The sequence below is a fragment of the Triturus cristatus genome, chromosome 12, assembly GCF_964204655.1.
Source record: "Triturus cristatus chromosome 12, aTriCri1.1, whole genome shotgun sequence".
NCBI classification, from domain to species: domain Eukaryota; kingdom Metazoa; phylum Chordata; class Amphibia; order Caudata; family Salamandridae; genus Triturus; species Triturus cristatus.
This window is the reverse complement of record NC_140595.1, coordinates 49,427,001-49,440,847: the sequence shown is the minus strand read 5'-3', so window position 1 is coordinate 49,440,847 and position 13,847 is coordinate 49,427,001. Positions and strand designations below refer to the sequence as shown.

At 46.0% G+C, this 13,847-nt stretch overlaps 1 protein-coding gene across 1 annotated transcript; it reads left to right on the top strand.

Annotated features, from left to right (window-relative positions):
* The first annotated feature begins 1,787 nt into the window (after nucleotides 1–1,787).
* On the top strand, nucleotides 1,788–12,967 carry LOC146772411 (uncharacterized). Its single transcript, XM_085636995.1, has 3 exons — nucleotides 1,788–3,520; nucleotides 7,608–7,780; nucleotides 10,314–12,967. The coding sequence occupies exons 1-3, from the start codon at nucleotides 2,744–2,746 to the stop codon at nucleotides 10,558–10,560; spliced, it is 1,197 nt and encodes a 398-aa protein (XP_085493121.1). The 5' UTR covers nucleotides 1,788–2,743; the 3' UTR covers nucleotides 10,561–12,967.
* The last annotated feature ends 880 nt before the right edge of the window (nucleotides 12,968–13,847 follow it).

The window sequence follows — 13,847 nt, the reverse complement described above, 5'->3', positions numbered from 1 at the left end:
TTTCTTCCACCACCCTACACTTCTGTCTCTTTATCTCATGAATTCTGAGGCTGCCTGGTCTTGCCTCCACCTCACGCCTCTTTCCGCCACCACCCTACACTTCGGTCTCATTATCTCATGAATACCGAGGCTGCCTGGTCTTGCCTCCACCTCCTGCCTATTTCTTCCGCCACCCTACACTTCTGTCTCTTTATCTCATGAATACCGATGCTGCCTGGTCTTGCCTCCACCTCACGCCTCTTTCCGCCACCACCCTACACTTCGGTCTCATTATCTCATGAATACCGAGGCTGCCTGGTCTTGCCTCCACCTCACGCCTCTTTCCGCCACCACCCTACACTTCCTGTCTCTTTATCTCATGAACACGGAGGCTGCCTGGTCTTGATTGCACCTCATGCCTCTTACTTCCACCACCCTACATTTCTGTCTCTTTATCTCATGAATACCGAGGCTGCCTGGTCTTGATTCCACCTCCTGCCTCTTTCTTCCACCCCCTACACTTCCTGCCTCTTTATCTCATGAATATCGAGGCTGCCTGGTTTTGATTCTACCTTGTGCCTCTTTCTTCCACCCCTACACGTCCTGTCTTTTTATCTCATGAACACCGAGTTGCCTGGTCTTGATTCCACCTCATGCCTTTCTTCCACCACCCTACACTTCCTGTCTCTTTATCTCATGAATACCGAGGCTGCCTGGTCTTGATTCCACCTCCCGCCTCTTTCTTTCGCCACCCTACACTTCTGTCTCTTTATCTCATGAATACTGAGGCTGCCTGGTCTTGATTCCACCTCCTGCCTCTTTCTTCCACCACCCTACACTTCTGTCTCTTTATCTCATGAATACCTAGGTTGCCTGTACTTGATTCCACCTCACGCCTCTTTCTTCCACCACCCTACACTTCTGTCTCTTTTTATCTCATGAATACCGAGGCTGCCTGGTCTTGCCTCCACCTCACGCCTCTTTCCGCCACCACCCTACACTTCCTGTCTCTTCATCTCATGAACACTGAGGCTGCCTGTACTTGATTCCACCTCACGCCTCTTTCTTCCACCATCCTACACTTCCTGTCTCTTTATCTCATGAACACCGAGGCTGCCTGGTCTTGATTCCACCTCCTGCCTTTTTCTTCCGCCACGTTACACTTCCTGCCTCTTTATTCCATCCTTGCATGTTCTTTTGTAACCCCTGTTGTCCCCCATTGACAAGGCTTTTGTGTCTTTCTCTTTTTCCCTCCATTCGTATTTCTCTTTCGAGTTAGTCTCATGGTGAGAAATGTTCTGTTCCCCAAACATGAGCGCCGCTTCCCACCCATTTCAACCACCGGCCCAAATTAAGCACAGCCTCTTTTTTCTTTTTATTGTAGCATTCTCAGCGTTTCTTTGTCTTCGGTGTTTTCGCGCACCAATTCCCCAGGTGCCAGAATACACTTTTGTGTTTTACCCAACAGCTCAGAACTACTCACCTGTAGCATGCTGCCCAAGATACAATAACGTGCCCAAGACGAGGACAGTGCAGTGGGCTTTGCACTGTCCCAGTGGGGTCGGGGCGTGAAGGAGGGGCGCCCCCAAAGCATTAAGGCCTGAAAGTCTTGGCCGTGCCGAGGATTAATCAATTTATTTATTAGGATTAAAGTTAAAATCCGCTAAACCTGCAGCTTGGGCAGATAAACAGGGCGCTTTGCAGAGGCAGCGCGTTTGTGAAAACACAATTAGCAAAGGCCTGTAATCTGCACTTGGAGTGAGCTGTGAGGAGGAAGCAGACGGAACAAAGGGGCAAACCCGGGCAGGAGACGAGGAGAGGGCGGGCAAACTCACCTGTGCTCGGAGCTAGAGAGACCAAGCAAGTATCGGGCGGGCAGAGACCCGGGGACTCGAGCCTGTCCTGAGAAGAGAGGTTGTAGAAGATCAGGCGTGTCTGAGAGGGGCGAGCCGAGACCAAGCTTGTTCTGGAAGGAGAGTGCTGAGGACTAGACGTCTCTGAGAAAAGAAAGTGGGGGCGGGGGCTAAGCCTGTCCTGAAAGCAGGAGAGAGGACTGTACACCAGGCCTGCCCGGACCTGGGGTCTTCAGCCTGTCCTCAGAACGGTGTGTGCTGGGGAGGGACCGAGGCTGATCGGAGATGAAGCTGGGGACGGCGTTTGCCCCTTGAGGTCGCCTACCGAGGTCCAAGGGCGCGGGGAGGTAGTCTGTCCTGAAAGCAGGTGAGGGGACTGTACACCAGGCCTGTCCGGACCTGGGGTCTTTAGCCTGTCCTGAGAAAGGTGTGTGCTGGGGACCAAGGCTGGCCTGGGAGAAGAGCGCAGGGCCTGCTCTGTTACGAGATGAAGCTGGGGTCGGGGTTTGCCCCTTGAGGTCGCCTACCTAGTTCCATGGGCGCGGGGAGGTAGTCTATCCTGGCGAGAGAGAGAAGGTGGCCAGAACCTAACCTGTCCAAAGTGGACAGAGTCCGTGCTTAGAGACAGCACACCCTCGCCAGAGTGTGGGAGAAACGCTCGGTCTGTGGTGAGACGAGAGGGCACGGCCTCTCTGCTGGGGGAGTCTGGAGACTGCACGTTTCTGTCGACCAAAGTTTGGAGCCACCGGTGAGCGCTCTTCACTCTTCACCCAGGACTCTGTCTTCCCTCTCTGCCCAGGACTCTCTCTCCACTCTCTGCCCAGGACTCTCTCTCCACTCTCTGCCCAGGACTCTCTCTTCACTCTCTGCCCAGGCCTCTCTCTTCACTCCCTGCCCAGGCCTCTCCCAAGATGCCTATCGGCGGCCGCCTTTCGGGAGCATCTTTCCTGATCGATAATTTGCTCTTTGGCGATGGGAAGGGAGAGCAGCGGGCGTGCCCTGCCCACGAGGCAGCAGCACCCTTGAGAGGCGCACCCACCGAGCTCCAGCAGTCAGAAACGGGTGAGAGGGAGGAGAGAGACCATTCCAAGGGAGAAGAGGAGCTATGTGTGCGCCAGCTTCAAGGAGCTAGGCATGAGTGTCCCCAACCATTGCACCTTGAGGGGAAGAGGTCAGACCACCCTTGTCCGAGGAGTGATGCACCCCAGAAGTTGCAACATCCAACTGAAGTCCTCCTACAGACCCCCCACCAAGGTGGGCTCCCCAGGCCCGTCCAGGAGTCACCTCAGCGAAGCGAGAAGTTCCAGGACCAGCAGCAATGCGCGTCTCAGGAACGCCACCAGTGCGTGGAGCCCAAGACTCCTCCTGAGCGTGGCCACCTCGCCGAGGTGCCGCGTCCACGGACTGGACCCCTACCACAGGAGAGTGAAGAGGGCTCAGACGAGGAGCCCGGCAGCCCCCACGAGGTGGACCCCGAAGAGGAAGCTACCGGACTCCTGGAGAATGAGGAGGCCGCGGAGGAACAAGAGTTGGGGCTGAGCAGGGGACCACATGGGACTGCGGACAAACCCAACCAGTCCTACATCGCCCTCATCTCCATGGCCATCCTGTCCTCCCCGGAGAAGAAGCTGCTGCTCAGCGACATCTACCAGTGGATCATGGACCGCTACCCCTACTTCAAGAACAAGGTGAGTGACACGCAGGGCGAGATGTGTCAAGTAAAAAAACAAAGTGCTGGAGTCCAAAGTTTTTCCTAGAAGTCTAAGGCCGGCGCCGCTGAATGCCAGGGTGCCGAATACCGAGGCTGCCTAGTCTTGGTTCATCCCCCTGCCTGTTTATTCCAGCCCTCTACACCTTGTCTCTTTACCTCATAAATACCCCATAGACTTCCTGTCTCCTTGTACCATGAATACCAAGTCTCTCTAGTCTTGATTCCACTACCCTTCATTTCCTGTTTGATAATCTCACTCTTTCTCCTTTTTTATCCCTATTTTCTTTGTTTGGCGCTGTTTTCCTCTCTTCCCTCTTGTCTGTTTTTCTCTCTTTCTGTCTTGGTTAAAGTCTGATGATGAAAAATAAGCCTCCGTGCCCACAATCGAGTACTGGTTCCCACTACCTGCAACCTCCAACAACATATTTCCCTAATACGGTCCCCCACACAGACCCGCAGGTGGCCTAGCTTCTGCTGTCCTCCTCAAGCAATTCATCCATCCTACACTCACCATAGAAGATACTACTCCTCTGTACCCTCCACTGGTTAAGGTGCTTGACGAGTACCCTGCTTTAAAGCACATACCTCCTACATTTTATCCTCCCGTATTCATTTTCTGCCTTTCTCCTTTTCCACCTTTGTCCCTCTTCTTTTTCCTTCCTCTTCCTCCCTCGTTCTTCCTCTTTTCACCCTCCATTTTCGCTTTCCTCCTTTTTTCTTCATCCTTCTAATCCCCCTTTCTCTTGTCCGCTGCTTCTTATTTTTTCCTCCTTCTTTTTTATCCTCCTTCTTTTTCCTACCCCATCTTCCTCCTCCATGTTTACTTCCTACCTCCTCCTCTTACTTCTCCTCCTTCCCCTCTCTTCTTCGTTCGGCGTCTTCTCCTTTCTTCTTACTTTTTACCCTTCCTTTTTGTCCTCCTGTCTCCCTCGTCTTCGTTAGTTTTCTTATACTTCCCACTTCTTCTTCCATCCTCCTCATCGTCCTCCTTCTTGTTCTGCATTCTTCCTCTTTCTCCTGTTTCTCCCCCCTCTGATGGTGTGTAGTCATCTGCTCACCTTGCCTCTACCATTTGTCAAGAAAAGACCCCCACGCGGCAAGCACCAGGTTCATGATGTACAATTGTGTTTGTTGTACACCTCACCACAAGCCCATCACACACCCCCATGCAGCCCCCAACACCTGCTCCAAAGTAACCTGCACCTGTCAATCACTGACTGCCCTTCTCTTATGCTGAAAAGCTGGCACAGGTCCATCCCTCATGGACCACCACTGGACACCCCGAGGGGTGTGATGAGGATTGTTCTGTTCCACACCTCACACTCCCTGTACAGTGCATACACAGCCTCATGTATTCCTACCAAACAGGGGTCTTCACACTGGAGACAGCCCCGGCCCCACCCCGGGAACCAGGGGTGATTCCAGGGGGTGCATGGATGAAGCTAGGACTGGAGCTGCTGCAGCCACTTCTCAAGGGACTCTATAAAAACAGAGGTCAAAGGCGTTTGTTTAGGGATGTGGTAAAAACTGCATTTAAAAGGGGATAGTAAACACCTCTGCAGAGTTTTAAATGGTAACTAGGTCAATAAAAGAAAATAAACGTAACAATGAATTTCAGTTTTTTTTGTTAAGAAAGATTTCCTCTACTTTAGACCCGTTAGCTCCGTCATTTACAGCATATTTTTAACTTAATTTGTTCTTATTGTTAATTAGCACTTGCACAGTTTGCCATTACTGCATGCTTTTGAAAGGAACAGAGAATATATATAGATATATTCATATAACTTTACAGTACTTTAGCTTTAAATCCTCACCGCCTCCCCCAGCCTTCAGTAGCAGCCCTGTCCTGTGTACCCCCCCTCCCTCGACTGTTTGGATATTGCACCCTTTGTCCGTCTTCATGGCATCTTAGAAATCTTACCTTATCCAGACTGTTCAGTAAGACCGGCGCCAAGAGACCCCTGCCGAGATGGGGCGCTCTTTAGAAATGTATTCATTCATTCATTCACACTTCCAACCTCACCTGGGTGATTTGTCTTGCTTGCAGTTGGTTTACAGTGCTTATATATTTTTTTTTTTTACTGTATTATTTGGAGGAAACCTCTCTAATGTTTGCCTCTTTTCAATATCTAACTTCTTGCCTTATACTTATGAGAAAAGACTAACTTTTTTTTTTGGGGGGGGGGGGGGGGGGAGAGGGGTCCGGATTACATTATTCTACCCAAGGAACAAAAGTTTCCATGACAAAGTTTGAAAAGTACTGCCCTAGAAGAACCACAGCCTCCCCTCTCCGGGTGACAAAATGACTTTGAGCGGCCTCTGCCACTGGTTTTAAAAGGATAGGAAACTTCAGATTTTTCTCGATTAAGAACTGTTTTGTCTTTCTTCCTCTGAAAGTTGCCTCCCTCGGATGTAGATGAAGTGGGAAAGTACATTTTGCTCGGCAGATGGTCATAGCCTCGGATGCCGGGCCCTCGCTGCTCTCCCTGTGCAGATGGCGCCCCCTGTCGTCTGCCACCGATTCTTTCTCCTTTCTACAGAGGGGGGTCCTTCTCAGTGGCCTTATTGTCAGGGGGTGACAACATCCCCTCTCTGTATTACCTATGCAGGTGGTAATTGCCGTTGAAGGAGATTCAGGAGAAAGTGTACTTGAGGAACCTTTTCTAAAGAATCTTTCTCCCCAAACCGTTTTTTTCTTTTTTTTCTTCAAACACTGACCTTCCCACAGTGATGAATCTATTCTTGCTGAAGCCTTTCTATTACAAATATTCTCTAAAGTCCTTTGTCCGAGATAAAGTGGAACCACTGCCTCCCTGCCACCCACCGCCCTCCTCCCTGTGGCCTCCTCACTCTCTGGCTTGTTTGTCATGGAGTGTAGTCCCCCATCCCCCCCCCCCCCCTGATCAGCTCTCCTTTCCTCCTCTTTTCATCCCTTTTTCTGTACACACTGCTATCCCGGCCTTTACCATGGAACTTATCGTAGACTGTACCCTAATACCTCTCCCTCGCCTTTACTCAACCGCCTACATCGCTATCCTATGACTTCTGATGCCTATGCCTTCATACTTCCACCACACCTCTGACCTAGTACTTTCACCTGTACCCTATGGTCTATATGCCTGCCTATACTCTAGAACCCCATTCACTTCCTCTTTGCATTATCCTGCACCCGGTTTAATCCTACTCATTTTCTTGTGCCATTATTTTGTTGAACTGCCTACATTTTTCTGACACGAAGGGGTGACCTAAATTTGGAAATTTGCCAAAATTAAATTTCACCAGCCTGGGGTCTGCAGGTTGTTCTCCATATTCGTAAGTCTCCAAAAGAACAGGTAAATTCATGGCCGCCATCTCTTAGAGACAGCAAACTTATTCCGGCTGACGACAGTAAGCCCCGTACCATTGCATTTAATAAACTCCTCACTGATTTCATCAGTTAGTTGCAGCCAAATTCCTTGGACTGGTATTTCTTGCACAGTGGTTTCCACGTTAGATATTACTCCGATGGTCTTGGCATCGCAACTCCCTGTCTGCCTCTTCCTTCAGGCTGTAGGTTTATGGTTGTTGGTCTTTGGCACCCTCCATGTTCTCTAAACACATTTTCAGACCCATGACCTGGCCTTTAAACTCCTCTGTGATCGTCACACTCCGGTTGTAGGCTCTTGTTCTAGGTCAAGTTCTTGACCTCGTAAGTCCTTCTGATGTTTCTGTATTCGGGATGTTGCCCAAGTCTTTGGTCTCCAGCAAACCTCACCCTAGTTTGTCCAACAGGTTGTTGACTTACATCCTTGCCATCTCATTCATATCGCCATACAACAATGGGCGCATGCCATTGGGCTTTTCGTGTCCTCTTTCCTGGATTTTCCAACAGTGTAGTCCAATGTATTCTTTTCTAATTGGTTTCTCTCTAAAGTTGTACGCCCTTGGGCTCCCAAGCTGTTTACATTATAACCTTCTCAATGACTTTGTTCTCCAAAGCCATCTTATCTCATTTCTTCACCAGATTACAAGCTCGGGATGCTGATCCCAAATGTCCTTCTAAATGGTTTGTCCGTCTTTTCCAGGAGAAGAGCTGGCGGAACAGTGTCCGACACAACTTGTCTCTGAACGAGTGTTTCATCAAAGCCGGAAGAAGCGACAATGGAAAAGGTCATTACTGGGCAATCCACCCAGCCAACCTGCAGGACTTCTCCAAAGGAGACTACCACCGGCGGCGGGCCAGGAGGCGCATCCGCAGGTGAGCTTATATCAGGGGAAGAGAGGAGAGTTAAAATCTAGGCTCGTCCTAAGGAGGACCCATGCCCAATCAATCATTCTCAGGGGATGTCCTTTATAAGCGATATCTTATTGTAAACTGCTGGACAATCATTTTTTTTCCCATGTGAATTACAATATTATTCCCATCTAGAAAAAATACACGTTACTCAGAGATCATGGAGGTTAGCGAATTTGGAAAGTGCTGGTTATGAGCCTAGAAAGGGGTCTGCTAGCATAATGACCACCAGACTGCCATAGTGTCTTCCATAATTGGAATAGAGTAGATTGGGTGGATTGGAGCTGGGTAGACTGGAGTGGATTTGAGTAAAGTGGGTAGATGGGGTGGAGTGGGGTAGAGTAGATTGGAGTGGTGTAGAATGGAGTGGCCAACAAAAAGAGTCCTCGCATCTATGGGGTTTTAACTTTCACTCTGCCTTCTTTGACCAAGAAGGAGATCAGCTTCAGGCTGCTGTGGATTCTTACTCTCGGGTAACATTTTTGTGTTTAGTCTCAATTCTATTTTTGAGTGAAAACCCAACATCATTGACAGCGGGAGTAGCCTTCTCCTAAGGAGAGATAGTTCAAAACTTTCTTTTATGCACATTGGGGATTAAGAGCCGTATAATTATTGTCATGTGAGGGCGACCGTGGTATAGATACTCTCCTTTAAGGAGGTCACAAAAGTCACATTAAAATAGAAGGATTCATATCAGGCAGAGGTCTAGCCAGATTTCTAAGATCACACTATTCTTTGTTGTTGTAGAACAACCTGGACTATAGTGAAAATAAAATCTCTCCTGTAAAATGGTAGAAGCTCTGAAGGCCCTTGTAAAAGAACTGTAAAAAGACAGAAGTAACACTAAACAAATAATTTATTAAAGGAGATGGCAAAACATACAGCAGTGCATTAAACCAAGGAGTCGAAACCCTTTTTTAATTAACAATCTTGATGGGAAGCATGAAAACATGTGTTACAAGCAGACACTTGGATAAAACATAAATGTCTTTATACTATAATGTGGCTATTGCAGAATGTGGGTACCATTATATACCTTGTCTTACAATGTAATGATCCCCAAGGACTACATCTAACCAAACTTATGTTCGGTACTTAGCTTGGGAGCCCTTAGCACTATTGGGGTGCCAAATAACTGACTAAGAAAGGCCCTGAAGTTTGGTCACTCATATCCACTATCCTGTATTCTGTCTGGATGAAAATATGCTCTTTTTCTGATTCTTGACCGGGTTCAGCTCTAGTTCCTAAATGTTAAGAGTAACTTAAAATCCATGTGGTTATAGTCTTGTAGCCTTCCTTTGATTGTGAAGCAACGGGTTACACTAAGAATTTGTAGGAAGATATAAAATGTGGGCGGAAGGCGAAAACATTTTACTTTTCTATCAAGTTAGTGAGCAGAAAATAATTAAGCCTGGGTTTAAAACATCTGGTTCTAGAACTATTAAACAAGCAAGTGCTTACTGCTTTGTAGGTCACAGTAGACAATTTATAGACTGCTTGGATTGATATATGACAGGGTGGTGTGTGTTGACTTTACTAGATGCAGCGTAAATGAGAGCAAATTACAGCTGAAGCATTAATCTTCCATCTTGTAAGGGAGCTTGGATCTGTACTTATGATTTCTGATGTAAAGTAAAAAATGTGTGACGTGGGCCTTTTTTACTATACTTTTTTTGTTTCTGGAACAAGAGGTCAGTTCCACCACCCAGTCTCATAGTAAACATTTTTAAAAACAATAATTAATACTTTTTTCCCCAACTTGTTATGAGTTTAATTAATCTTACAATAAATTAATATTATTATTAATACAAATGTAAGACATATTTCACATATATAATTCTGGAAATCCTAAAAGAAATAGCATCTAAAGATTTCAGGGAGCATTGGTTTATTTTTTTACATTGTAAGTATACATCATTATGTAGTAAAAACAGCAATCCCCAACTGATAACGTCTTAGAGACAGTAATCGATAATTTGTAATGTATTCATTTTTCAAATCCAGTTCACCTTCTTTACTGTCGGGGAGTGAATTGGGCATGCCCGATATTTAGATGGATTCTTTCGATGAGAATTAATATTTCTTGCTTCCCGCCTTTGCACTCTTGTCTTAGAAACTCAGCAACTATGTAGCAATTTGGCGCATTCTGTTGGCACAAAACACAAATCTGCTTTAGTTTGGTCATTGATAAGCAATTGCATAGCCTTTAGTAACTTTTAAAAATGTAATTGAATTCTATACAATTCTATAAAATAGAGTGAGGAGAAATATTCATATTTACAACCTTGTTGAGCCACCTTTCAAACCCACAAATCAGTAAAAGGGCCAGATTAATTTTACATTTCAACCAAACAGCTTCTAGATGGATGTTATTCCCAACTGACTTGGATCAGACAACAAGAAAATACAATGTTCTGTAACACCAATCTGTTGAGCAAGGCATCTTTCTCTATTGCTCTTTAATCTCTAATCCATCACCTTTCTTTCCCTCTTTCAGATTGGCCACTACGTTCAACTACTTCCATCCTTATGCCTTGTATGGCCTGGCCTGCTGCACTGGGCGGTTCTGCTTGCGCTGTCCTCCTCCCTACACTTCAAGAGTTCTTGGTTCCTCACAGGTCTGCCAGCCAGGGTGCCCGCTCCCTCCATCTGGGACGACCATCCAGCCACACAAGTACTTGGAGAAGCAGCTCACCTGGGCCTGGAACAGGCCGCAGCCCTTTTTACCTCTACAACCGTACTAGTGGGGGTACAGGACACGCTTAGACAAGAGTACTTGTATCAGGCAGACGCAGTGCTTAATTTGAGCCGGTGGTTTCCAGTGCTCAGCATTTCATGAGCACCAGTTAAGGGCACATAGATTTATGGTAGGCACAGGGAGATTAAGTGATGTGCCCAGGATCACAGGATGTTGAGCCGACGCCGAGACTCGAACCTGGTACTCCAGTTCCGAAGCCAGCAGCTCTGGCCATTACTCCACATCCTCTCCCCACTTTCATGGTTAGTAGTTGGTTCCGTTTTAGGTGACACTGACAGGAGAAATGGGCTGGTGCAAGCTGCCACCTGATGAGAGCCCAGGCACTTATTTGTTTGACAAATTAAGCACTGGGCAGACAACACATCTAGGTGATCACCCAGTACCCAAGGAAATGGCAAATGCACTAGTGGGAGAGAACACCAAAAGGCACATGGTTCGAGAGCACAAGTGAGATGTCCTCTGTAAATGCTTCGGAGAAGTGCTGGTCATCTAATTTCCTAAGTATGAAGAGAACAGGAAAAAATACTTTGTCCCACACTTAGTAATGGTATGTGCTTGCACCGAAACTGGAAGTGTCCCTAGACAACCCATAATCCTCACATATCGAATTGTAGCATTCTTTGATAAGGGATCTTAGAAACAAATTTACTGATGTACATGGAGTTTTCCTCAACTGCAACCAGCTCATCCACCTAAAGGTATTTTCCCTCACCTTTGAGGCAGAAGGATCACCAAATTCCATGGAAACGGCAATAAGTTCAAACTTGACCAGATATTTAGAAAGATCCGCACCTTCAGAGTTGCCTGCCCATCCATCCTGTTGCTTCAAGTGTCAAGTAGGAAATGAAATGGATTTGGGGACTGAATACTTCACGAAAAGTCTGCAGGGTGGATTCCCTGGGTCACAGAAATGGCCATGTTCAAGTGAACTCTTTCTGAAAATTGGTGGCCATAAACTTCACAGTCTTTGGCCTTTTGCACAACATGAATATTTGAGTAGCCAGACACCAGGCACAACTCTAATAATACCAGTCTCTGAAGCAAGTTTTTTTAAATTGGGCAAACAAAAGCTGCTTTAGAAAGAGGAACAATTGATGAATGCGAGATCTCTCCTACCATGGCTTGTGTCCGTAAGGCAGGTCATTAGGTTGATTGTGAGTTTTGTAGCCTACGTTCTCATCACCGAACGGAGATCACTCTCGCCCTGGAGATAGACTCAAATCCAAAGAGACTTCCCTTCTCCCTACTCCTCCCCATTTGTGCCATCGTCCTACTTTTATGAAATACGTATACATACATAATAGAGGTGCCACACCCGGAAATAATCTGGACATCCTGATCTAATAAGGCTCGTTGATCAGTGAGCAGCTATCTATAATGCACAAATTTCCTTTTGGGGCATCCCTTTTTCCACAAATAGCTTCATGCCCATTAATAATTTTAGTTATAATAATAAATTCGTATCTACAACAGAATTGACTATGGGTAATAAACAAATTGGTTACACGGGGACAGAAAGGAAACATTTCAACATAAATTCATTATCATTGGGCTTAAGACTTTAAGTAAGTTAAAACTTAACGTAGAAAGATCAATAAAGTGTCCTTTAAAATAAAGACTAATTTTGGTACCAATGATTAACAAGCAGACGTAATGGTATCAGGGAGAAACAAAGTGGTGAGAGCTGCTATTGAGTAGCAAATACTTAAAACAAATACAGACTTTAAAACAGAACATTTATGGAAAAAATAGCAAAGTGTACCTAGATGCCTTCCTATTCCTTAGTCAACGAGTATCCCAGAACCAAAAACTTAAGCCAGTTTACTAAAGTGGTCCTGGATCACACTAGAAGTAGTAAAACATTTTGTAAACACACCTAACATATTCTACCATAAATGTTCATAGGCAGTCAATCAATCCCTCATGTTTTTGTCAGTTTTGTGTTTGCACAAATCAGCATTAGCCATGCTCTAGCATTGGTGACCTTCTAGTTTCCATGCCCTTGTTGGGTGATGCCCAGAAACTAAGGCCATTCTGCCATTCATCCTCACTTGAGTTTTGCCTTCTCTTCCAAAGGTGGGAGAGCAGGTTGTGTGGTTCGGATGCTAGTGAATTATTGTCATGGGACTGCTACCAAGAAATGGAAGGTTGCTCCAGAGTGCTCTTGAGTAAGCATGCAAAATTGTAATTTGGAACAAAGCGACTTAAGAAGAAAGAAATAGGGTTTCAAGGATTAGAGCTAGGCCAAGTCCAGCCAAACTTTATATGGACAGAGACATGGGGCATATCTGGACTGGCTACTTCTCTATGTTCTGCCTCTTAACCACACACATGAAGTTTAATATGTGCAAGAAAGATTTAAATTTTATTTTTCAATAATAAAAGGGTTTGTTTATCTGACCTGTGTTCCTCTTTCTTTTGGTGGCATCTGATGTTTGTATTGTTTTGAAGCAAGCCTGCTCTGTGCAACCTGGAGTGTAAGAGATACACACATGGTTTTTGAATGAACTTCCACACTGGCCACTCTTCACCACTGAAACACCACCCAGAGCTTGGGCAACCTCCTCGTCCTGTTTCTCTTCTTTCAATACGCCTTTCGCTCTGAAACACTTTCTGCAAACATACTACCCAGAGGGATGGCCCAGTTCAAACAGCGAGTGCTCTATGAGGCGCGTTCTGTGTGCTGTAATCCGGCCTTGCATATGGATGGCGTAATCAGGGCCTCACATATGGATGGTATCGGTGCACTGGGGTAGGGCAATATGTTTTAATATTGTTATCAAGCTACTAGTACTGAAGGCACAGGGAAGGACGATATCCGCTATGGAATCTAGATTCAGATATCCACAACCAAATGGTGATTCTCAACCCCAAAGATATTTATTTTCACCAATTTCACATCTTTTGGAAGATTTAACAGTAACACAAAATAACAATGCATGCCCTGCATCGACTGAGTATATACTTATGTTGTAAAACAGCTTGCTTGCTTAGAAGAGGCTCTGAATGTAGTTTGCAGAAAGTGTTTGCTTTCTTGTAGTATATCAAAGTGATGTTTGTGACATAGGTACATGCTGTAGGAAGCTGGGTCTGTATAAACTATACGAAAGTAAGGTATAGTGTGCACAGAGTCCAGTGGATCCCCAGAGGCTTAAGTAAATAACACTAAAAGCTCTATTTGTGGTAGTGTGGTCGAGCAGTTAGGCTTATCAGAGTGCTGTGTTAAGCATTTGTTGTACACACTCAGGCAAGGAATGATTACGCACACTCAAA